The sequence below is a fragment of the Urocitellus parryii genome, chromosome 6, assembly GCF_045843805.1.
Source record: "Urocitellus parryii isolate mUroPar1 chromosome 6, mUroPar1.hap1, whole genome shotgun sequence".
Lineage (NCBI taxonomy): Eukaryota > Metazoa > Chordata > Mammalia > Rodentia > Sciuridae > Urocitellus > Urocitellus parryii.
In genome coordinates this window covers 165,620,993-165,645,390 of record NC_135536.1, presented here as the reverse complement: position 1 = coordinate 165,645,390, position 24,398 = coordinate 165,620,993, and the positions used below count along the sequence as shown (strand labels likewise).

Sequence of the window (24,398 nt, the reverse complement as noted above, 5' to 3'; positions counted from 1 at the left end):
TCCCATTCTCTACAGAGTTCACTGTTTAGTGGAGATACGGATCAACAAATATCTGTTTACAATGAAAGGAGAGTACTACAGAGGGAAGTACAGGGTTTCTACGTAAAAATACGGAAGTGGTACCTAACTCAGTGTCTCTAAATGGATAACTAGTAAATAACCAAGTAAGTAGAGAGATTGTGGAATGAGGGACGAGGAATGTATAAATGGCTCAGTATTTGGGTCAATGAATTTGTCTGAAAAGTTCAGAGAGAAGTACAGGGAGAAGTGGCGACGGATGATACTGCTTTCCCAGGTGGCCAGGACATGATTCTTCTAGAACTCCTTGATTTCAACATATTCTTTCTTTTCTTCTCGTTTGGTAAATGCAGCTCCTTAAACTTAAGGAAGTTTTGCAGGTTGAATCTTCATTTGGTGTTTTCCCTGATGTTTTTTGCCGTATGTGCACTGTACTTTGAGAATCACTAATTTAAGGCAAGCCTGTGAGGCCTAATTCTCTGTTTTTCTCCTAGGCTCCTGGTGTGCATTTTCACCTTAATCATCCAGAACTTTCCACCTAGAGTTTGAACCATGGTCTAGTGAACAAGAAACTAAAGCTGAGGCAGAGGTTAACCCACACCTCCATTCCTGTGGTCCCCATTATCATGTACCCAGGCTTTCCAAGAACAAAGGCTTCTCTGGCCAGGAGCCCTGGGTTAAGAACACCCTGAAACAAGAGCCCAAAGAGACTTCCATTTGTGTTCTCTCCCTAAAACTGTAGCTAATCTTTGCATGTTGCTTTTAGTTTTCTGTCTCTCCCAGACCTGGTCAGAACACCCCTACCAACCACAAACCTTTGATGAGTAAGGAAAGATATTACTGTTTATTTCTTGCAATATGTTTCTAGGTATTCACTATATTCAATTTAAGGTGGTCCTCTAAGTACCCCAGATATTGAAGCATGTTTTAGACACTGTTTGCAAAATCCTGGTATAATGAAGCCTGTGGTATCACCATAAATATCACCTAATAAATTTACATAAGCAATTTTTATAAGTATTTTTATTCATATATTTTTTAAAATTGTTATATTTAGCCAAGCACGGTGGTGGAGGTCTGTAATTCCAGGGACTTGGGAGGTTTAAACAGGAAGATTGCAAGTTGGAGGCCAGCTTGAGCAATTTAGCACGTCTCAAAATATAAAGTCAAAAGGGTTGAGGATGGAGCTCTGTGATAGAGCACACTTGGGTTCAGTCCCTAGTATTACAGACACAAAAAATTAATTATTACATTTAGAGAAAGTTACACTTACCTTGTATCATGATTAGCACTGAAAGGGGGAGACCAGCAGTGGATACATTTACTTTCTGCTTTCATGTGATTTGTATTTTCATAATAAACTCCAGGAAATTATTTTGAATCAGGTGGTAATTTCTAATAGATTAATCATGGCTAAAGCTACTGATTTCTTATAATCTAGAATTGATGAAAAAATGCAGGGGAAGGTGGTTCCTAGCTATAATCCCAGCCACTCAGGAAGCTGAGGGAGGAGGCTGGCAAGTTTGAGGTCAGCCTCCACACTGTAGCAAGACCCCTCTAAAAGTAAATAGGGGTGGGCACAATGGTGGACTCCTATAATCTCAGCAATTTAGGATCACAGTTCTAGGCCAGCCTGAACAGCTTAGTGAGACTATGTCTCAAAAAGAAAAAATAGAGAAAGAAAAAAAAAAGTGCTGAGAATGCACCTCAGTGGTAAAGGGGCCCTGGGTTCAATTCCCAGTATAAAACACACACACACACACACACACACACACACACAACTTCAGACTTATTGAGAAACTAATTCTAGCACCACCATAATCAGTCTTACTTCCAAATATAATAAGAGCAGAGATCTTGGAGTTAATAAATAATTTTAATCAGAGTTACCAGGAAACTCTTTACTAAGTAGTGAATAAGAATCAGTCACAACTAGTATGTATGTACACTCAGGTTTTAAATTCTGAAAGGATAAGAACATTTTATAGCTTTATTAGTCTCTTCCTGCCCTTTTCTCTTGCTTGGAATTCTGGTGGAAAACATAGACATTGTTTAAAAACTGATATTTATGAACAGGAGTTTTTTGTTGTTGTGTTTTTGGTTTTTTTTCAATATCATGCTGCTTTTACTTTAGAAAACATTTTTCCCCCTGAAAAACAAACACTGTAATTTTCTATATTTTAGAATATAAAAAAGTATTAAGATAAAAATCATCTAAAATTCCATCGCCAAAAGTGATACTGTTTGTATTTTGTTAGCCTTTCTCTTCTGTAAGAAAAAAAAAGTGTGTGCTAAATGGTTGCTTATATAAGCTATACACACACACACACACACACACACACACACACACACACATATATATATATATATATATATATATATATATATATATATATAAAACAAGTTTGGATCATACTTGCTTTTGTATTTGCTTAACACATATTGAGAGTAGTTTTATTTGCTTGAGAAAAGCTGTGAATATTTTTAGAAAGTCCTCTAAATTTGCTGTTGTTAAGCAAATAACTATTCCTTTATATCATTATTTTCAGTAAGCATAAGAATACTTAGATGGCAAAGTGTATTTAACTGATTGCTTAGTTATGCTTATGTAAGGCCCATATTTTACTACCATAAAAAGCACAACAGTATCATTGTTCATAGATTTTGTGGGCATTTACTTAAGCTAAATCCTGCTGGTACAATTACTAAGTCAGGATATGGGCTTTTCAAGGCTATATAAATGAATTGCAGAATTCTTTTTTCACCAGAGTAGACTAGAATGGCTCTCCCTCCCCAATTCCCAGCAGCATTACCTACAATCATTTTCTGTGCTCCCTATTTGCTTTTTGAAAAGCTTATTGAATGACTTGAAGAAAATGGAGGCATTTTTAGGAAATAGGGAAAATGATCATTAATGGTGCAATATATCAGTGTCAAATAAGATTTTTACTTGAGGTAAAGCCATTTGTTTAAAAGCTCTGGATGACCTGATAAAGGACTGTTGATCTGTTTTTAGAAAGACAAGGATATCCTCTTCAAAGATGGAAGAGCAAGATATTGAAATGTGTTTGATAGGGCCAACTAATTTACTTTCAGTCAGTGGAAATTTTATCCCAACTTTCTGTGTTCTTGGAAACAATCTTGGTTTTTCTCATCCTGGGGTCATTTGAGGTCATGGGTTATTTGGTTTAATGGTATTTGCATGGTTAGATGGGGAAGGGATTATTTCATTATGGAACTTCTTTGTGGGTAGGTTAAAAGTAAAAGATAAAAGTTACACTTAATAAAATTCATAACTTGGCATGGTGCATTTTTATCCAATTGAAAGCTATATGTTAGTGGAAGCAAATGCTTTTTCAAATGAATTCATTAGTTCGCATATAGAAATAAAAAAATGGAGACTGTCTTGGTTGACTTGGGAGAAGCTTCAGGGTTTATTTAAAATTTATATTTATTGCTAAGAGGCAGAGTTGTTAAAAAAGATTTGGAACTCGGGAAGTATATACTTCAGAAATAATATCTTTACAGTTCAATGGGGTTTCAGACTAGAAGGTCAGAATGTTGAGAAGTCATTTCTAGATTCCATTTAATTCTGGACTTTTCTTTCCATCTTCTTTTGATTTCACTGAATGGATGTATGTGAAATGACCATTCCTTTCAAATTAGAGCTACCTCTATTCCTTTCCAGATTGGTTTGGCAATTTTCTAGACCGTATAGGAAAGATGTCCAGCTTCAGTTGGCTGCATGTATATGATATGCTTCCTGGGGCTGCTGTTAAAAAAAAAAAATCACCACAAACTAGTATTTTAAAACAGCACCAATTTATTTTGAGGCCAGCAGGTTGAAATCTACGTGCCTCAGAACCATGTTCTCTTCAGACTCTGGCCTCTATTCCTGGCCTCCTCTATTTTCTGGTGGTCTCAACATTCCTGACATGTGACATTTAAGTCACCCTCCATTTCCTCCTTTTCTGTTACTGTCTAATCTTCCTCTGTCTCCCTGATATAAGGACTCTTGTGATGGCAGTTAGGACCCACTTGGATGATGCAGGATAATGTCTCCATAGAAGATTATTATCACATCTGCAAGGTTTTGTTTTTTTTTTTCCTATAAGGTAACATTCACTGCAATTTACTGCAGTTTAGGGTGTGAGCATCTTTGGGGGAGTCATTTATACAGCCTATCATATCCATGTACCTCGAATATGCCTGCTTTCATGTACTGACTTCTATTCATTCTGAACCACAAAATTAAGCATTGTCCAGGGAGGGCAGCTGGGGAAGGGGGGCAATTGTTGACTGAAATTTGATGCAGATTGGCCTAGGAGGTTGTGTATTGGGGGGACAGGACATGTTGACGCTATTAGTTGACCCAGCACATCTGGGACAGGTGGTTTAGTAAATCTTAAGGACCTTTTTATAGATCTAGCAACATTTTAAAAAGGTTTTTATTAGTACATCAGTTATTCATAATAGTGGGGTTCATTATGTTATAATCATACATGCAGGAAATATCAGTGCTTCCTTTCCCTCCTGCCCTCCTTCTCCCTACTCCCTTATGCTATTCTACTGCTCCTCCTTCTATTTATCTATTCATTTGTTTTTATTGGTGTTTTGCAGATATACATAAAGGTGGAATTTTCTGTGTTATATTCACATATGTGCATAGCATAATTTTGTCAGTTTCATTCCTCAGTTCCTCCCCTTTCCAGGGCTTTTCCCTTACCCTCTCTCCCCTTCCTGTACTCCTCTGATTCTTCCTCTTTTTTGTGGGATCTGCCCCCCCTCTTTTTTTCCTTAGTTGACTCTAACTTTTACATATGAGAGGAAACACTCAACCCCTGACTTCTTGTGTCTGGCTTATTTCACTTAGCATGATATTCTCCAGTCCCATCCATTTACCAACAAATGACATAATTTCATTCTTCTTAATGGCTGAGTAAATGTGGTATATATACATACACACTGGATTTTTATTCAGTCATTATATATATTTTTAAATCACCTTAGAGGTCTAGTGACACAGCAGGTATAAAGATGCAGGGACAAGCAGCACAAAAACTTGAATGGCTGTGTCACAGGAAAGCAGGGAGCTGAAACTCCAAACCTCAGTTCTTTTGTTCCAGTGATAAAAAAGTTAAAGTCAGACACCAAAAGCCATGCCAGAGAACTTCATTATAAATGAAAGTAAAGAGAAAGTGAAATAAAAGTAAAAGCAAAGCAAAGCTTAAACAGAGAGGGAGAAGGAGAGGGAGAGGGAGAGGGAGAGGGAGAGGGAGAAAGAGAGAGAGAGAGAGAGAGAGAGAGAGAGAGAGAGAGAGAGAGAGAGAGAGAGAGAGAGAGAGAATGGTCCATCTCTAAGCAGAGAACAAAGGAGACAAAGCTGTCTCCAAATTTATTACTGTTTGATGTTTATCAAGAGACCTGGGGACCACTTCTGCACTCTTTGCCAATCAGGTGTGTTCAGCTTCTCCTTCACGTTGGATGGTGGAGTTTTTGACCTTAGTTGGTCCCTTGGAACTGTCATGGTGGCCATGCCATGGGGAGCTTCATCAACAAGTCAATCCCATGTTAATGTGAGCATTGGGGTTCATAGCTGGTCAAAAGGTACCTTAGTGCACCTGCTCTACTAAAGGACTCTTCCTTCCCAGACAAATGGAGACACTTACAGCCATAATTCCTAACTTCACATCAACCTCAGTAGACCCTGTCAAGAGTAGTCCCATTAATCCTTTTTCCTGACGTGTTTTATAAATAGCTCCCTTGCTTTTGTTTGTTTTCTACAGATTAACTGCTGTCGTTTGATTTCTTAGGATAGTTTGAAAAAGGATCCTAAAGTAATTTAAAGAATGCTTTATGACCTTACCATGCATTTCATTCCACAATTGACTCAGTAACTGGTGGAGACCATCTCGTGGGTGTTGTGCTTTGTGTTTATGCTGCTTATATATCTGATCGCTCAACAGCCCACCATGGCTCCTTTGTGCTCCTTCTACTAACTCTTTGAGTGCCTCATCGTCTTTTATAGAAGGAGCTCTATGTCATTTATTATGAAATAAGGCCACTTAGGACTCCCCTGCTCTCTGGTTCCCATTCTACCAAGCTCTCTGCTGCCCAGAGTTTTTCCTCTGTAGTCAGTGCAGTAACTAACCCCTTCAGTTGCATAAGAATCTAGAAACAATGAGACTATTTAAAAGCCCTTTGGCTCCCTTCCAGTAACTACTCATGGTGTTTACACTGGAAAAGATGCTGGGCTATCTATCAATTCTTTGACTTTGTAAATCCACCTTGACTTCCTGGGTTCCTCCAGAAGGCTGCTCCCTTCCTCTGTATGCTGAGGTGGTACCCTTGAAGTGGGTGAGGAGGTAATGAAATGCCCTGTGAGTGAAGCTGTACCGGGCAAGCTAGAGGATTAAAGAAGAGGAACTTTTGGCAGGGCCTGGTGAAAGCATTTTGTAATTAGCTGTGGGTGGGGATTTTGGGTAATTGAAAAAAGGATATAGTTATATAGAGTGGTCAGCCCGCTGTCCGTCCTCCTGCATACCTTTAAAAAGAAGTATCTGTCCCTTTAACTTTATGTGAAGTCGGTTGAACTTCATTTGTGCCCATTTTTAAATCAGTGACCTGGATTAAACTGTTGTAAACTGTAATTGGCTGGGTCAGGCATTTTTTAATCTGTTGGTCATAGTTGTACCACCTATATAAAACAAGCCAGAGACTGCCTCTAATGCCAAACTCAGGGAAGCATTTCAGAGATATCACAGAAAATAGCTTTCCCTTCCCCAGTTTCAAATTGGGGGGGGGGGGAAGTGGGGATACTTTAATATCATTTTTCCAAAATACCTCTCACCTTGTTTTAAACCCAAAACTCTGGGGCGGGGAGCGGGAGGAGTATTCAAGTGTTCCCAACTTCACCGCAGATCTCCTTTAGAGATCAGCGTCTAAATCCATCACCCTCCAAATCCTAAATCCTTCCATCAGCCTCTGCACCTGCCAGAGTCCTTCACATAATAAGACCATTTTGATGAAATTGGTACCCAAGAGGGAGATGAATATTTTATTTAGCAAGAATAGCAGTGAAAAGCATCATGTACTGGGCACTTAGGTTGGTCCTGGGAGAACCAGAGCTAGACCAGTGAACAATGATGCACGTGGATAAAAGCTTTCTTTTTATCTCTAATATGAGCTTTTTATATCAGATGCCTCTTTTTGCTATTCCTTTGAAAATGAAACCAAAGGGAAAAATTTAAAGGGATGGTTGGCAAGAACGAGAACGTCACAGAACACATAAAGGTCAGCAGAGGAGGGATGTGTTGCCATCATGTTCTGTAGTCTGCCAAATCAACGAGACCATCCTTGTTGATTTATTTTATTTTGGTGCTGCAATTTAAACCCAGCGCCTCACATGTGGAACATATGTTCAGCCACTGAGCTAAAACTCAGCCCTCATCATCTTGGTTTTTTTAAAAATAATATATATTAAAAATAAATATATGTGTGTATATAAAGTACTAAAAATACATATATATTTTGGTACTAGAGATTGAATCCAAGGACACTTTACCACTGAGATATCCCTGTCCCTTGCATTTTTAAATTTTATTTTATTTTTTTCTTTCTTACCATGCTTAGGGCCTCCCTAAATGGCTGAGGCTGGCCTTGAACCGGTGATCCTCCTAGGATTACAGGCCTGCACCACTGAGGAGCCTGGCATCATCTTGTTTTCTAATCTGTCTTTTATGCTAACTTTTAGCTGTCCTGTAATTGTTTATTGAGGGTCCATTTTTTTCTCTGAAGGTCTGTTTTACAGCATGTCATGTATAAAATGATGATTTCCCTCCAGGGTTAAAGCCTGGAAGAAAAGTTGGAAAAGGGAAGAGAACACAAAAGAATGATAATTTTTGGACTTATTCTGCATATTTAGAAAAAAAAAGCCATTTCAGATGCAAGGGGGTAAACATTGGATGGCCACTTGTGTTTTGACATCATACACTAATGAGACATTCTTTTTTCATTTTTAGGTCTTAAATATCATCATGGCCAAACCTTATGAATTTAACTGGCAGAAGGAAGTCCCTTCCTTTTTGCAAGAAGGAGCAGTTTTTGACAGATATGAAGAGGTAAAGAAGTGCTATTAATCTTTTCACTCAAAACATTCTAATAATTATTTAAGCTTAATTATGGTATTGAGCAAATATTCTTTGACAGAAGTAAGAACATCTCGGAGATTCATAAGTTGGAATAGTTAGAGGGAAGTTATGAGATATAATATTAATGATACTCTAATTTATTGATGCTCATCCTGTGCCTCATATAATCATGACAGTCCTGTAATTTATCATCGAGTGCTCGCCAAGTGCAAGACTTACCTTCTAAGCACTTTGTGTGTGTTATTTGCTTAATTTCTCAACAACAACCTTCCAAGGTTGATACTGTTATTCTGGTTTTATGGATGGGTTTCATGGAGTAAGGGTTTTGCTTAAGCCTTTGGTGTCCTTTCCACATAACTTTTCCATTTGTTATCAATGTAGCAGTGCTGGGACTTTGTGCTAGCCATTTACTTTGTTCATTTCATTGCACAGACCTTTGTGACCAAGGCTTTGCGTGCACCTGCTTCTGTCATTTTTTTTTATTTGTGACCTTACAAGGTGGCAATGGCTCCAGGCTTCCTCCAGAGCTTGGGCTTTGACCAACCATCTGTTTAGCAGGGCAAGAGAGGTGAGGTGAAGCCTCCTTGCCTTGTAAATCTGTTGTCCTTGAATCTGAGAGGACCAGAGGAGGGGTATGTCATGGAATTTATGTTGCCTTTAAGGTAAAGTAAAAGATCAGACTTCCTAAAACCATTTAGAGTCAGAGTTCTTTCCTTTTAAAATCAATACAATGGCTGTGCTTGGTGATGCACGCCTGTCATCTCAGCAGTTTGAGGGGTGAAAGCAGGAGGATCACAAGTTTGAAGCCAGCTTGGGCAAATAAGAAAAACTCTGTCCCGAATGAAAAAATAAAATAAAATAAAAACAACTGGGGATGTAATTCAGTGGTCAATAGAGCCTCCTGGGCTCTATAAATATAGTGAGGAAAAAAGAAAGAAAGGAAGGAAGGGAGGGAGGGAGAGAGGGAGGGAGGGAGGGAGGGAGGGAGGGAGGGAAAGAAGAAAATAAAAAATATCAGTGAGATGCTTATGTGGCCTGATTAGCCAGCTGTCCCTGAGGTTGATTGTCAGATGCAGAAAGTACCTTTCTGTGAGGGGTTCTAACATGACTGAGGACTGTTGACTTGCTTTTTCCAGCATGATTCATAGAAGATTTATATCTAGTTGCTTTTATTTTTGTATTTTTTAATAGTGGACATTGAATCCAAGGACTCACATATGCTAAGCAAGCACTCTACCACTGAGGTTCATCCCCAGACCCTTTAATTTTTTTTATTTTGAGACAGAGTCTTGCTAAGTTGCCCAAGCTGGCCCCAAATTTACAATCCTCCTGCCTCAGCCTTGAAGCATGTGGGTTTACAAATGTGAGCCACCACACCTGGCTTGATAGCTGCTTTTTAAGTAAACAAATTTGAGCATGCAAAAGGTGAGCAAGATGTGGTCACTATCCTTGTAGTGAAATAAAATATTAAAGAGACACCTATTCATGTATCTGAAACGTTGCCACCAACAGGAAATAAAAGCTAACTTCATTTTGCTATAAGAAGGAACAAAATAATATGCTTCTACCTAGTCATCTTGTTCCTCATCTGTTTAAAATGCTTCCATGACTTTTCCACTCCAGGATAAAGAAAACTCCTCAATAAACTCAAGGCCTTGCATAATTTGCCTTCTAGGTAATTAGTACAGAATTGTTTACCTCCAGTTTCATACATGTCCTCTCCATTAACCTTAGCAAACCACTTATAATTCCCTCATAAACTTTTCTATTACATACTTATGTATGCTGCTCTCTCTCCTCCTGAGATGTTCTTTTCTTTTCCTATTAGTTTTATTTGTAAACTTGTTACTGGAAAACTCCTTCTCATCCTTTAGAACCCAGATGAGAAATCTTCACTTTTGGATATATTCCTTGACCCATCCAGCAAGAGATATCACACTTGTCCTACCACTAACCTACCCCAACACCTATTTCACTTCCTTTGCATTTTATTTAATATTTCTGTCTCTCCTACTGTACTCCACCTTGCTTGAAGTCAAGAACAGTATTTTACTTATCTTTCAGTCATTTATCCGTAAGTAGCTGAATGTCTGTAACTGTAAAACATTGACAACGTCTAGTGTCAAAAAGGGTTTTGCACACAATTCATTCTAAGCTTGTCTGGTTCTTGTTTTTTTGTTAGTTCATTCCCTTCCTTTCTTCCTTCTTTCCATCCTCCCTCTCTTCATGACTCACTCTCTCTTTTCTTTTCGGCTTCCATTTTTGCTGGGAATGGAACCCAGGGCTTTGCACATGCTAAGCAAACATTCTGCCACTGAACTGTACCCCTGACTGTCCATTTTCTGATGACTCAAGTGGGAGAGATGTCTTGATAATCCCTGACAATCCCATGTGTGGATCTGATCATCAACATATTCAAAATATCAGAGTAGACTGCATGAAATATTTTTAAATAAAAATGATCACAATCAATCATTATATATAGTTCACACATAATTCAAAGTAAATTATTGCCCATTGGCTACTTATATTCACTATATACAACTTGGCAAGGAAGGTCAAAAATTAATTGAGAAGCATATTCAAGTCTTTCTCCCAGGTAAACTGTATCTAGTTTGGGTATCACTGTCACCAAGATGACAGCGTATGGAAAAAAAAAAAGTATATATTTTCCCACCCATTGCTAGGCAATAGCTGAGACCTTAAAACAAAATACAGATTAATGAGGAAAAAAAGCATACAAACTTATTTAATGTTTTGTATGACATGGGCGCCTTCAGAAATGAAGATTCAGAGGATCAAGGAAACCTGGGTATACTTTTGCTTAGTCTGGTTGGATAGACGTACAGAAAAATGACTGGACAAAGGGGATTTGATCAAATAATAAACTGGGAGGAACTTAGCAACTGCAGGATGTTTGTTCAGATTCTTCTCTGCGTCCCCAGGTTCTCAAAGAACATCCCCTTGCATGTAAGGAGGATCCCTCTGGGTCAGCTTGGTTTTTGTGGTTTGCTTCAGGGTAGAGGGTGGTGAGGGAAAAGCCAGAGTGACCTTCCTGCTTCTACTGTTGTTGTCTCAAATGCCAAAGTGCCATATTTTGGGGTAACATCTCCTGAACCCCATCAATGGCCATATTTCTTTAGTATGAGCTGGTGTGCGATGATCTGTTCCAGAATCTGTTCAGTGAACTAAAAGATTTGCAGTTTCCTAAGACAATTTTCCAGGCTTTTGAAATGTACAAGATAGTTTTGAAAATACTGCATAGCATCTAATAATTCAGAGATCAATTGGAAAACATTAAATAAAAACACTGGCTGAGTGTCTCTCCTACTTTAATGTATCCAAACACAGAGATAAATTAGTTTTCTTTGTAAATAAAGTGAAATATGATTTGATGAACTTTGGTTCAACATTATTTCTTGTGATTTTTTGGGGGGGTTATTATTTGGCCTTTTGGTTTGAAATGTTATAGAAAGCGATACGTTCATAAAGTTAAACTTATTTTTTTCCGTACGCTGTCATCTTGGTGATAGTGATACCCAACCTAGACACAGCTGATATTTAGAATATGCTGGTTAGCTGTGCTTCCAAAGGCATTTGCTCTTCTTGCAGGTTCCTCTGAAAACAGGTAAAGTTAGGAGGAAGGAAACCTGGAACAAGTATTAAATGTCATGTAGCTAAGCTTTCAACTTTATGGAGTGCGGTTCACCAGGATTTCAAGTAAATAAGTTTTAATTTTATAAACGTTTCTCTTTCTATAACATTTCAAACCAAAAGGTCAAATAATATTTCAAGCTGGTTGATGGCCAGCTTTTGTTATTTCCCAATCTTAAAACATGAAATTCATTGAGGCCAGAGCCATTCAAATATTTAGTTGTAAAAACGTAACCACAAAAGGTGTTTCTATAGTTTGTGCATAAATAGTACTAAGAGATGACAGGTGATAGCCTAGGGAAAGAACAGGAATTAGAGAAAACAAAACCCAAGCATCCTGAGTGTCAGAGCAAAGGGACTGTCTTCTGAACGGGCATAAGTGCAAAGCACCTATCGTGTGGGTACCATATGGTAATAACTAATGTTATCATTTCATGTTACCTATCAGATGAACATTTAATTATACCCCTCATATTTGCTTTAAGAAGGCAAGGAATTATTTTATGCTGTGGGTGAGCACTCACCAGATCAGGAAAAACAAGTGTTTAATAGCCACTGTTTACATATTTATTTGTTAATTAACATTATTTATTTATTTTTTTTATTTTAGTGGTAGTACTGGAGATTGAACTGCAGGGCACTCAACCACTGAGCTATATCCCTGGTTCTTTTTATCTTATGAGACAGATTCTTGCTAAGTTGCCTAGGCTGGCCTCAAACCTTGAATTCCTCCTGTCTGTAGTCACTGGGATTACAGGGATGCCTCACTGTGCTGGATACTTTTCTTTCTTTCTTTTTTTTTTTTTACATGTATTGCATTCAAGCATTATTTTTTTCTTTCTGTATTACTGAGGAATTCTTTTGAGGCCGAATCTACATATACAACATTTCAGACATTACATATACAACAGTTTGTGTTGCATGCCACTACCAAACCTGTTTTTTCCCCTAATCCTGCTGGAATTACAAGGTTGTGTAAAGGCAAAACTATTTTTTTTTTTTTTTTTTTTGGTGATACTAGTGATACTATTTTTTTTTTTTTTTTTTTTGGTGATACTAGTGATTGAATCCAGGGCCCTACACATGCTAGGCAACCACTCTGCTTTCCAAGTTACTTTCCTTGTAAGACTCTGTTTTACACAGCTTTTTCATCAGTGTGACCAAAAGACCTGATAAGAACAACTTAAAGGGGGAAATTTTATTTTGACTCACAGCTTCAGAGGTTCAGTCCATGGTTGGTTCACCCCATAGCTCTGGGCCCAAGGTGAGGCAGAACATCATGGGGAATGGTGTGGATGGGGAAAGAAGGTCAGGAGATGAAAGCCAAGATGCAGAGAAAGAGAGCTCTGCTTACCAGGGACAAAGTACAAACCTGAAAGGCACACCCCCCAATGACCTGCTTCCTCCAGCCATACCTCACCGGCTCACAGTTACCACCCATGTTAATCCATATCAGAGGATTAATCCCCTGATTAGGTTACAGCCATCAGATCTGATCATTTCCCCTCCAAATTTCTTGCCAATATTTTCTCCAATATTCTTGCCTTTCTCCAATATTCTTGCCTTTCTCCAATATTCTTGCCTTTCTCCAATATTCTTGCTTTGTCTCACACAGGAGTTTTGGCAGATTTCCCATATCTAAACCATAATAGTTTCCATCTTAAGCCAAGGAAAAAAAATCTAGTCCCTTCTCAATTCTGAGCCCTTTGGGCTCCTTGAACCTGAGACTCTTGTTCCATATTCTCCTGAGCTCTTTCCTCTTGTATCAATTTATAGGGTGATACGTAGGCTCAGACAAAATTTAAAAAGAGCTTTATCCTTAAGAAAAAGGCTCCTGTCCTAGGCCAGCATTTTCCCAGCAGAACGTTCTTCAGTGTCTGACCTGATCTGAACCTGTGCTGCCCATGACGGCAGCCATGACCCAGGTTTGGTTATTTACCCCTTGAAACGTGGCTAGTGGAACCAAGGAACTGAGCTTCCTATGACTTCATTTTAATTAAATTTCAATTTACATAGCTATGTGTCTGGATGAGGCAGATAATCACCACAAACTATATCCAGGTTTAGAACGACCATCCTCCTTTCCCAAAGCAAAGAGGTCATTATCAGATCACTTCCTTGCAATCTATAGTTTTCCCCAGCCATTTCTTCTCAGTGGGAGCCAGAACAGAGATTAAGTGTTTTATTGAAGATTTACCTCTATCAACAGTCTCCTCCTCGTATCATAAGTCCCAGCTCAGGCTACCTTTTCTTCTCACTCATGGGACTTTATTGTATCTGAGGTGAGCTGACAAGTCCTTTTCCAATGTCAAGTACAAAAATTACAATAAATCTTAATTTTATTTATTTATTTATTTATTTACAGTATTGGGGCATTTTACCCACTGAGTTTTATCCCCATACCTTTATATATGTATTTTTATTTTGAGACAGGGTCTCACTAAGTTGTTGAGGCTGGCCTCAAACTTGAGATCCTCCTGCCTTAGCCTCCCGAGTTGCTGAGACCAGCTTTACTTTTGACTCTAGAAGCAGGCAACAAGTCATTCCAGAAAATAGAACAAGGGTACCAAGGAGCCGAGCAGATAAAGTTGGTTTTATACATAGAAAATAGATGAAGAAAACAAACAAAGAATGGAAAATGAATCAGTCATTTAAAAGTTTCTTTCCTTGTAAAGCCGCTAGAGGAAGAGAGAAAATTAATGGAAAAATAACTGATTGGGTAATTTCAGATCCCTTTTATTGACTTTCCTCTTTTATTCTCATTTTTAATTTTTAAGAATCACTGAATAACACACATAGAGTAAATTTTACCAAGTTTAAATATGAAGCATATGATTTTTCCCATATTTTTATTGGTGCATTATATATATATATATATATATATAGTGGGATTTTTTGTTACATATTCGCACATATACACTATATGGTAAATATAATTTGGTCAATATCATTCCCCAGTATTTTTCCTTTCCTTCTCCTCCTCTCTCCCTCTGGTCAGCATCCCTGTTTTATGTAAGGATTAAAACAAAGGGAATTTCATTACCTTTCCAATTGAAAATGACTCTCTGGGAGACTTGCCTATTATTTCTCTCTCTCCTGACTTCATGGAGGGTCAGGTAATAACTTAGTTTTCATTTGGTGATGTGAACCATTAGTGTGAGTGACTTCATTTTGTTTCTAGTCTGGAAAGTGCAGATGCTCAGTCCTTGATGTTCCTGGAACACTGGTGAAGCCTTCCTTATACACTAGCCTCCCACCTCTGCCCTACAAGCTCCTGCCTTTCACACCCACAGATGTGGAGGAAATTGGTGCTTACAGCTGCTGCTGTGTAACCTGAAACAATTTTTGTAATTGCCAGACAGAGGATCAAAGTACAAAAGCCTAAAGAAATCCTGGCCCAGAGTGGAGCAGGCTAACTTTGGCCTCAGTACAAGGCAGTCCCGATATCAAATTGGTGCTAGAAGTGGTGGTGCATGCCTGTGATCTCAGCAATTGGGGAAGCTGAGGCAGGAGGATTGCAAATTCAAGGCCAGCCTCAGCAACTGATAGCAAATTGTGGAACACCTTGGTAAAAACCTCCAGCAGCTTATACCCCATAGGTTGTGCATTAGTGAAGCAAAGCTTTTGCCAAATATAATTTTCAAAAGACTAAAAACACAACCCTTGAAGCAAGTGTTTTGATTTAAAGGTTTATTTAACTCCTCGGTGAGGACACCAGCAGGAGGTAGAGTCAGTTGTAGGAGGTCTTGAGGAAGACAAGTTTTATATAGTCAGGAAAGGAAAGCGGAAATAAGCTTTGTCAATTACATACAAAACTCGTTAATGCCCAAGAGAGCCATAAAACTATGACCTATTATGTCGTTGTCTTTTTCTACTAGACACAAATCATCTGCCTCTCCATGGAACCAAAAACAAATAACATCAACAACAAAGAAACATTTTCAACTTAACTGTTAAGTTCAAAGGATGTGGGCACTAACTATGATTAGTAAGTCAAAGGTGCATTTTTCTATAGATGTAATTTGTTCTTTGGTGAGTTTCCTAAAACAGTGCTCTCAAGTATAACTGAAAAAAACAAACATAGTAATCTTGTTATTGTATTTCCAAGTTTGGGTAATTTAATTTGTACCTAAGGTTGGAATATTGAGCTTAAAGAGTAAGAATAGAATTGAACCACTTTACTTTTATTTACACTAAAAGATACTTACGGGGCTGGGGATGTTGCTCCCTGGTACAGCACTAGCCTGGCAGGCACCAGGCCCTGGATTCTAATCCCAGCACTGGAAAATAAAATAAGGAAAGAAAAAGAATATAAAGATACATACAGAGAATAAAATCATAGCATTTGCAGGGAAAAGGATGGAGTTGGAGAATATTATGCTAAGTGAAGTCAGCCAATCCCCCAAAACCAAAGGCCAAATGCTTTCTCTGATATGAGGATGCTAATCCATAATGGGGATGGGTGGGGCATGGGAGGAATGAAGGAACTTTAGACAGGGCAAAGGGGATGGAGGGAAAGGGAGGGGGCACAGGGGTAGGAAAAATGGTGGAATGAGATGGACATCATTACCCTAAGTACATGTATGAAGACTTGAATGGTGTGACTCTACTTTCTGTACAACCAGAGACATAAAAAATTGTGCTCTATATGTATAATATGACTTGAAATTCTTTCTGCTGTCACATATAACAAATTGGAATAGATAAATAATTTTTTAAAAACATGCACACAGAGCTATCATGATGATAATGTTGTAGAATCAATCTAAAAGTAGACAAAACATTTAATTATTGTTAAAATAAACAATAAAAAAACCCCTAACTTTACATTTAAAGTGAGGGTTCAGACAAATGTTGGAATATAGAAGAGGCTGGAAAAGTGCAGAAAAAAAAAAAACAGAGGGTTTATATGTTCTGTGGGAGATAAGGTTAAGTACAGCCTTCTCAGTCTGAAACTCCAGGCATGTAGCATGTGGCCCTGACCCTCTCCACTTCCATCCCTTCTCTCTTCTCCACAACCATGTTGTGATGAGGAAGGTGGTAGAATGTGTGTCTTATAAGAGAGGAAGGGGCAGCAGGCTGAGGAGACTAACCCCGGGAACTTCAGAGAGGAGGTCTCTTTTGGACTGAGTCTTGACTGACAAGTTGATTAACCATTCAAAACACAGCTAAGATGAAGGGCCAGGCCAAAGGTTGTGCAAGGGTCTCCCTGGTAACCAGACATTACTCTAGGGGAAGTGACCTGTCCAGCTGGGGCAGAGAGTAAGTGGTGGAGGGCAGAAGCTGAAGTTGCAGAGCAGGGCACGGCTTGTACTGTAGATGGCTTTACTTTCCAGCCCAGTGCTTTGGCATTGAATCCTGAAAGCTATAAGGGAAACTTTTGCTAGGTTTTCTGCAGGGAAGGGGTAAGGCTGTGATAACGAATGCAAACAGGGCATGATGGATTCCTTGTGTCATTAGTCTGGGAGTGTACAAGTAGGGTTGAAGGTGGGATTAAAGTGACACCAAAATTTTTCATTTTGTTTTAAATGTCCAGTTCTAGTCTGAACTAAGGTTTGAAAAGATGGCAAGACAGCCAGTAATGGAACTAATTATTCACCTGTGGACAAGGGACAGTAGCAGGTCAAATACATAGAGAAGTAAAGGAGTTTTTGAATATGGGAATGAATTAAAGGATATCTCTCTCTCTCTCTCTCTCTCTCTCTCTCTCTCTCTCTCTCTCTCTCTCTCTCTCTCTCTCTCTCACTTTGGTCCTGGGAATTGAATCCTGGGCCAAATGTTCTACCACTGAAGTGTATTCCCAGCCCGAGGTTGGAATCTCTGGCCCAGGAAGCTGAGACAAGACAAAGATAATGCAAGATAAGGGGTACCTTCATGGAAGCACTTATGTTGTTTTTAAAACTTAAAATGGGAAAAAGCTAAAACCGAAAGTGATAGGACCATTGTGTCTTCTGTAGCACCTGAGAAACGTTTGCCTATAATAGAATTCACAGCAGTGTGAGTTAAAAATAACTTCAGCAGAAAGGGAATGGGTTGACACAGTAAACCATCTAAGAGGATGAGCAAATGGGTGCCTCTTTCGCCTCCATCCTCAAGTCCTGGGGTGGCTCTTGGTATCCCCATGGGATTGTGGAATGGGGTCCTCATGGTCTTCTTCACTCAACCTCACAAGCCTGAGGCCCTGGATTTGAACCTCAGCACCACATTAAAAAGAAAAAAAGGAAGGAAGGAAGGAAGGAAGGAAGGAAGGAAGGAAGGAAGGAAGGAAGGAAGGAAGGGAGGGAGGGAGGGAGGGAGGAAAATGTATATATATATGAATGAAGAGGGGTTTATGCCAAACAGTTATTTTAGATTTTTATAGCAAGATTTTAAGGTGAGTTACCCTGATTCTTATCATGGGAATATGAGATCAACTCAAGACTGAGGTTTGGGCCCCAGTCAGTTTTCTAAATCTCAGCCTTCCCCTGTCTGCATATTAGTATCACCTGGGGAGCTTTTACAAATACTGATACTGGCTTTCTCCTGAGATATTATCTAATTACTCTGGTTTGGAGCTGAGGCATTATTTTTTAAAAAAATCTGTATAGGCAATCTTAATATCAGTTAAGGTTGAGAACTGATGGATTAAAGGATTATCTGTTAGAAAATGGTTTATGCTAATCTAAGAGTAAGTTATTGATCACTCCTAGGTGGGAAATGATATTGAGGATTTATCTGGTTGAATTGAAAGTCTGTTCATGACCCCCTACAGTGGTGCACTCAAGAGGTTGAGGCAAGAGGATCTTAAGTTCTAGCCCAGCCTGGGTAACTTAGTAAAACTCACATGTCTCAAAATAAAAAATAAAAGGAACTGGGACGTAGTTCAGTGATAGGACATTTGCTACATGTGGGAGGCCCTGGTTGGATCCCCAGCACTACCAAAAAAAAAGTCTGTTTATGCAGAAAGGTTTGAACAAATAAATAAATAAAAATTTTCACAGAATATTATAATTAGGGGTAGCAATGCATTTTTAAATATTTATGTCTGTATATCACACATGATATTGCATATGAATTATTTTGTTAAAGTTATTATGCTACCACAAACTATAATTAGAGCTTAAAGCAATGTTAAATAATATTGAATTCAATGGACCCTTAAGTGACTCAGATATGCACTTTGTTTTATCAAAGGCAGCATTATTTACATCCGTTTATAATTATAAGGTACTGAAAGAACAAAATGCAGCTTTGTAGGTAAAATTTAGAGTAGGTTAGAAAATATAGAAGGATTTTGTTGTTGTTGTTGTTGTTGTTTAATGCATTGTCCATTACAGCTAAGGTGAGACATATTCACTTAACCAGTAGTGCCAGCTGCTGTTCAACAAGGCCAAGATAAACAAGATATCAGTGACCAAGACCAAGTCTCAGTCCTTGGGGACTTTACAGTCCCATGGCAGGAGATGGGCAGTAAATCAATGAGCATAGCAATGAGCCAACGAATTCCTAATGATGTTCAATGTAATGACACAGGAGTGAGCAGAGAGGCAGACCCTGAAGAGTAGGGGAGGGGCAGTGGTGTGGGTTAGGTGGTCAGGGAAGCCTTTATTCTAGAGGCAACACTTAATGTGACTGTGAATGGGAAGGAGGAACCAAACTGGCCAAGAACTAAGGGAAAAGCATCCTAAGACATGGAACCAATAGGTACAACACACCAAGGCAAGTACAAATTGATATGTTTTAAGAGCAGGACTGAGGTCTGGAGTGGGCATCATGAGCAGGGCCATGATCAAAAGAGACGTGGGCAGAAGTTCCTATGCTCTAGAGCACAGTTCCCTTTCTCCCCAACCCCCACCTCCTTCCATACTTTGTAATGGGGATTGAACCCTGGCACACTTTACCACTGAGCTACATTCCCCAGTTCCTTTTATTTTTTATTTTAAGACAGAGTTCCCTTAAATGGCCCAGGCTGCCTTGCAACTTGCAACCTCCTGCCTCAACCTCCAAAATTGCTGGGATTTTAGGTGTGCTCCATCATGCCCAGCTTCAAAGCAGAGTTCTCAACATGAGGTCCTCAAACCGGCCTCACCAGCACCACCTAGAATTGTATTAGAAATGCAAAGTCTTAGACCCATACCACAGCCCTATAGAATCAGAAGCTCCAGGGATGGGCCAGCCACATAGGTTTTAACAAGCCCTTCAGTGTGCACTCAAGTAAGAAAACAAAAGGTGTAGAACCAGGCCTAGGAGCTTGAATTTTATTCTGAATGCTATCTACAGAAGGCCAGTTTCAACAGGGATTGAATCGTCGTCTGATATACATTTTGGAGACAGTTATACTGGTAACTGTATGGAGGATGATTTGTAAGGGTGGAAGGTATTAGCTTTCTGTCACTGTAACAAAGTATCTGAAATAATTAACTTATAAGGAGAAAAGTTTTATTTTGGCTCACTGTTTTGGATAGTGCAGTCCAAAATCGGGTGGACCCATCACTTTTGGGCCTCTGATGGGGCTGTCAGATGGCCATGATGTGGAGCATAGAGCAGAGCAAAGCCCTTCTCCTAGAGGTTGGGATACCAAAAAGAGGGAGCAGGACAGTTCCAGAGTCCCACAGGCCCCTTTGAGGACTTACTCCTAATGATGGAAGGGTCTACTACTAAGCCTCTCCTCCAGGAGTCGCCACCATCTCCCACTAGTGCCACCCTGGGGACCAAACCCTTAACCCATGGGCCTTTCAGGGTCATTCAAGGTCCACACCTTATCAGGGATCGAACACCAGGACTGGAAGGAACTCGAACTGGAGACTTTGTCTTTCCACTTGCTGGCTGGGTCTCTGCAGGCAGTTTATTTGTGAGCTGGGATCTTGCTGTGTTGCCTAGGCCAGGCTCAAACTCATGGGTGTGATTGACCCTCCATCTTCAGTCTCCCGAGTAGTTGGAGCTGCAGGTGTACACTGCCACACCCAGCCCCCAAAATATATCTTTTTTTTTTTTTAACAGAGCTGGGAGTCAAACCCAGGGCCTTGCCCATGCCAGACAAGCCCTCGACATCCCTACCCCTCACAAGCCATTTTCTTAACATTTCTGAACTAGAAAACAGGTGCTGTGAAGGCAGGTGGGTCAGGAGAGCATCTTTTTTTTTTTTTTAACCTAACAATTTTGGTTCTGTACCCACCTGCCTTCTGTTACCACATTTCTCGTCATCACAGCTGTGTGGCTTCTTCCTCGTGTGATAAGAAAGCTGTGGCCAGGCACTGGGCACTATGTCAGTTGGCCTGAAGGAGCAAGAGCTGGCGTCAGCCAGGCTTTTATAAAAACACCGAGGCCCATTCCTTCCTCCAGACCAGCCCTTGAAATAACAGTGCTGATAATGTTATCTGGGTTCTCATACCCCAAAGCTGAGAGCTCATTGTCATCCAAGCATGAGACCTTTAAGGAAAGGTTTTGTGGTTTAGAAAGTTCCGGAAAGTAAGCAGACTTGAAGACAATAGCCTTTGGTTTGAGTCATGACCCTGACATTTACCAGTATGACCTTGAGCCAGTCCCTTCACCTGTCTGAGCATCAGTCTCACCTCATATGGGAACAATGTCCTATGCCAAAGGGTCCTTTGAGAAGAGTAAGTCACCCTGCATGTGGAGGCCTCTTCGAAGTGAAGAATCCATTATGGCTGACACCATGTCTGTTTTGTGTTCCAGGTGCTTTCCCTGAGTAAATAAAATATTCTACCTGTGAGTTGGTGGACACTCTTAGAAACTGTAAAGAGCTTTTGGTAGTCAGCTCTGAGCACTAATAATCAGCCTTCTAATAATCATGCTGATACTTCTGGTACTAAGTGGCTTTTGGCCTCTCCCCACGTTGATTCTCTGCCTTCATTCAGATGAGGTGTTAGTCATTTAACAGAAGTGCACCATCCTGGGTTTTTGCCACACAGGTCCCTGATACCCGTGTGCTCCTGTGTGGGTGAGGTTAGAAGAGCAGTTTAAAATCACAAAGTTTACAGACCACCCCCCCCAATCCCTCTTCCTCTTAGTGCATGAGCTAAAGAATGAAGAGCTACTTTTGGTGACAAGGAAGGGCTGCCTTGACTGGAGCAATGAGAATGTGCAAGTTGAGTGACAGGTGTGGCAACAAGGGATAAGTCACACAGATGGATGTCCTGTAATTCAAAGGGAGAAATTTTAACATATTGGAATGAGCAGAGATGATTCTCTACAGAGGGATAGCAGACCCCCCTGGTCTTGACTGGCTGCTTGGTGGAGTTATAGGGAGGCACAGGGCAAGAGTGAGCCTGGGGATGTCCCACCAGGATACATAATCTCAAATCAGAATGGAGCCATAAAGAAGGAAGTTAACCGAATGAGCATATGTTAAGAATGAAAAGAGACAAGGGTTTAAACAGACTCAGTTGTCAAAAGGGACATCGGTAGAACAGAACTGAGGGACCAAATGGGAGAGAGGAAGGGAGGGAAAGGGGGAGAACTGGAGAATGAAGTTGACCAGATCATGCTGCATGCAGGTATGAATACATATCACAGTGCACTTCAATTTTTATATAACTATAATGCACCAATAAAAAAAATACACAGCTAGGTGTGGTGGTGCATGCCTGTAATTCCAGTGGCTTGGGAGGCTGAGGCAGGAAGATTGTGAGTTCAAAGGCAGGCTCAAGAATGACGAGGCACTAAGCAACTCACTGAGACCCTGTCTCTAAATGAAGTACAAAATAGGGCTGTAGATGTGGCTCAGTGGTTGATGCTCTTGATGAGTTCAATCCCTAGTACCAAATAAGTAAGTAAATAAATAAACAACCAATAGATTACAGAAAGGGAATCAGGGGAGGGAGGAGGAGAGAGAAAGAGGAAATACTTCAGATTAAAATGAAGCAAACTGTATGTGAAAATGCACCCCACTCTTAATGTGTAACTGAAATGCACAAATTTAATAAAAGAAAAAAAAAAGGCTCCATGATTGTCAATAATTGCATCAACTTCTGCTACTTAATAAGCCACTCCAAAGCTTATGACTTCAGACAGCAACATTTATGTGGTCCATGATCCTGAGTGTCAGCTTCTGGGCTGGGCTCACTTGGACACGCTTGAGGGTTTTCTGGGTCACCTGTCAACTGTCTCACCTCCATAGCACCTACCCAATTTCTCATCTTTCTCCAAACCAGAAGGGCTCGTTCTTTCTTGGGTGCAGCCCATTTCCAGCACATTCTGCAGGCCACAGCAAGTCACAAGGCAATCCAGACTCAAGCAGTGGGGAGGCACATTCTGCTGCTTGATGGGAAATGGGAAGTCCCATTGCAAGGTGTGTGGATGCAGGGAGGTGGCAGGATCACGGCTGTGTTTGCGAGTAGCCTCAGTTCTGTTATGTGCTCCTATGCAATAGGTCAAGTTAAAAAGCACAGAGCAGGTTCAACACAGTTATTCTAGAAAGCACCACCTATTGCATATTTTGGGTTTTGCCTACCTGGCAGTCACAACTACCACCCTTGGTCATTAGAGCACAAAGGCAGCCTTGGAACATAAGCAATATGTAAGTAAATGAATGGACTCTGTTCCAGTAAAATTGAAGATTTAGAAACAGGTGGCGGAGTGGATTGGACTGGCAGACAGTAGTTCCTTCCATCTGGCTCAGAGGACAAATGATGCTACACAGAAAGGAATAACAAATTAGTTCTGATGATGATGACCGAATAATTTCAGTTTCAATTAATTATTTCTAGTGCCTCATTTTCTCCTGTGACATTGTTCTTGTATTTCTGATTTTGTCATCCTCCATTTCTTTTCTTTTACTCAAAGGATTGTTACATGGGCATTTGCTGCATTAACAGAGTGTTTTTGTCTTTCTTTTCTTTGCTCTCGCTTTTCTTTCTTTCCTCTCTGTGGTGTTACCTTGGGTTTGCTTTTCTTCCTTTCTTCACCAAGGTGGAAGGTAATTCTATATCTCGGAAGAGCAGAAGCATCTGACCCATGAAATAGTGTCTGAGTCAGTCTCATGGAAAACTCTTAATACTGAGATCCGCACTTCAAGGGTACGAGAAGGACAGCTTGTTTGTGGGAAGACACGAGATGCATCCATTAAGAAACTAATGAAGGAAATCCAGGGTGGCATTAGATGTACAAGGAGCTTGTGCAAACAAAACAAAACAGGAAGAAAGTGTGTTAACAATGAGTCAACATAATTAAGTATAACTGCTGTGTAAAGAATTGGGTTAATACTCAGTGGTAAAATTAGAGTGATAGATTCCCCAGGGCTTCTTTTCAGCCTACAATGTAAATAAGAAAATGCTTGATATTTGTTGCTTCAAACCATACCTCTGGGTTGTGGGTGACCAGGGTTGTGTCAGCCAGCATGTCCTTCTAATTAGGATTGATGAGTAGGGGCTGCCTTGTGGATCTCTAGGGCAACCGTGGAAGGCCCAGGGGTTACTCTGGCTTCATTCTCTTTGCATGGTTTTTGTTTTTTGTTTTTTTAATTCTGCTTTTGATGTATGTGGTCTAGCCACTGTTTATGGAAAGTACATTCAAGCATGAACATGTGAAGAGTCAGATGAAATATGCAGCATATTTCAAAGTGAGGAATTCTGGAAA

The 24,398-nt window shown here is 39.9% G+C and overlaps 1 protein-coding gene across 6 annotated transcripts in view; it reads left to right on the top strand.

Moving 5' to 3' along the window:
* Positions 1 to 24,398, top strand: part of Plcb4 (phospholipase C beta 4) — a 399,208-nt gene that overhangs the window by 222,413 nt on the left and 152,397 nt on the right. For all 6 annotated transcript variants that reach the window (XM_026385783.2, XM_077799625.1, XM_026385781.2 and 3 more), the window contains one exon: positions 8,040 to 8,138. In XM_026385783.2, the coding sequence (XP_026241568.1) occupies positions 8,055 to 8,138 (84 nt within the window). In that variant the 5' untranslated portion in view covers positions 8,040 to 8,054. The remainder of the gene's footprint in view (positions 1 to 8,039; positions 8,139 to 24,398) is intronic.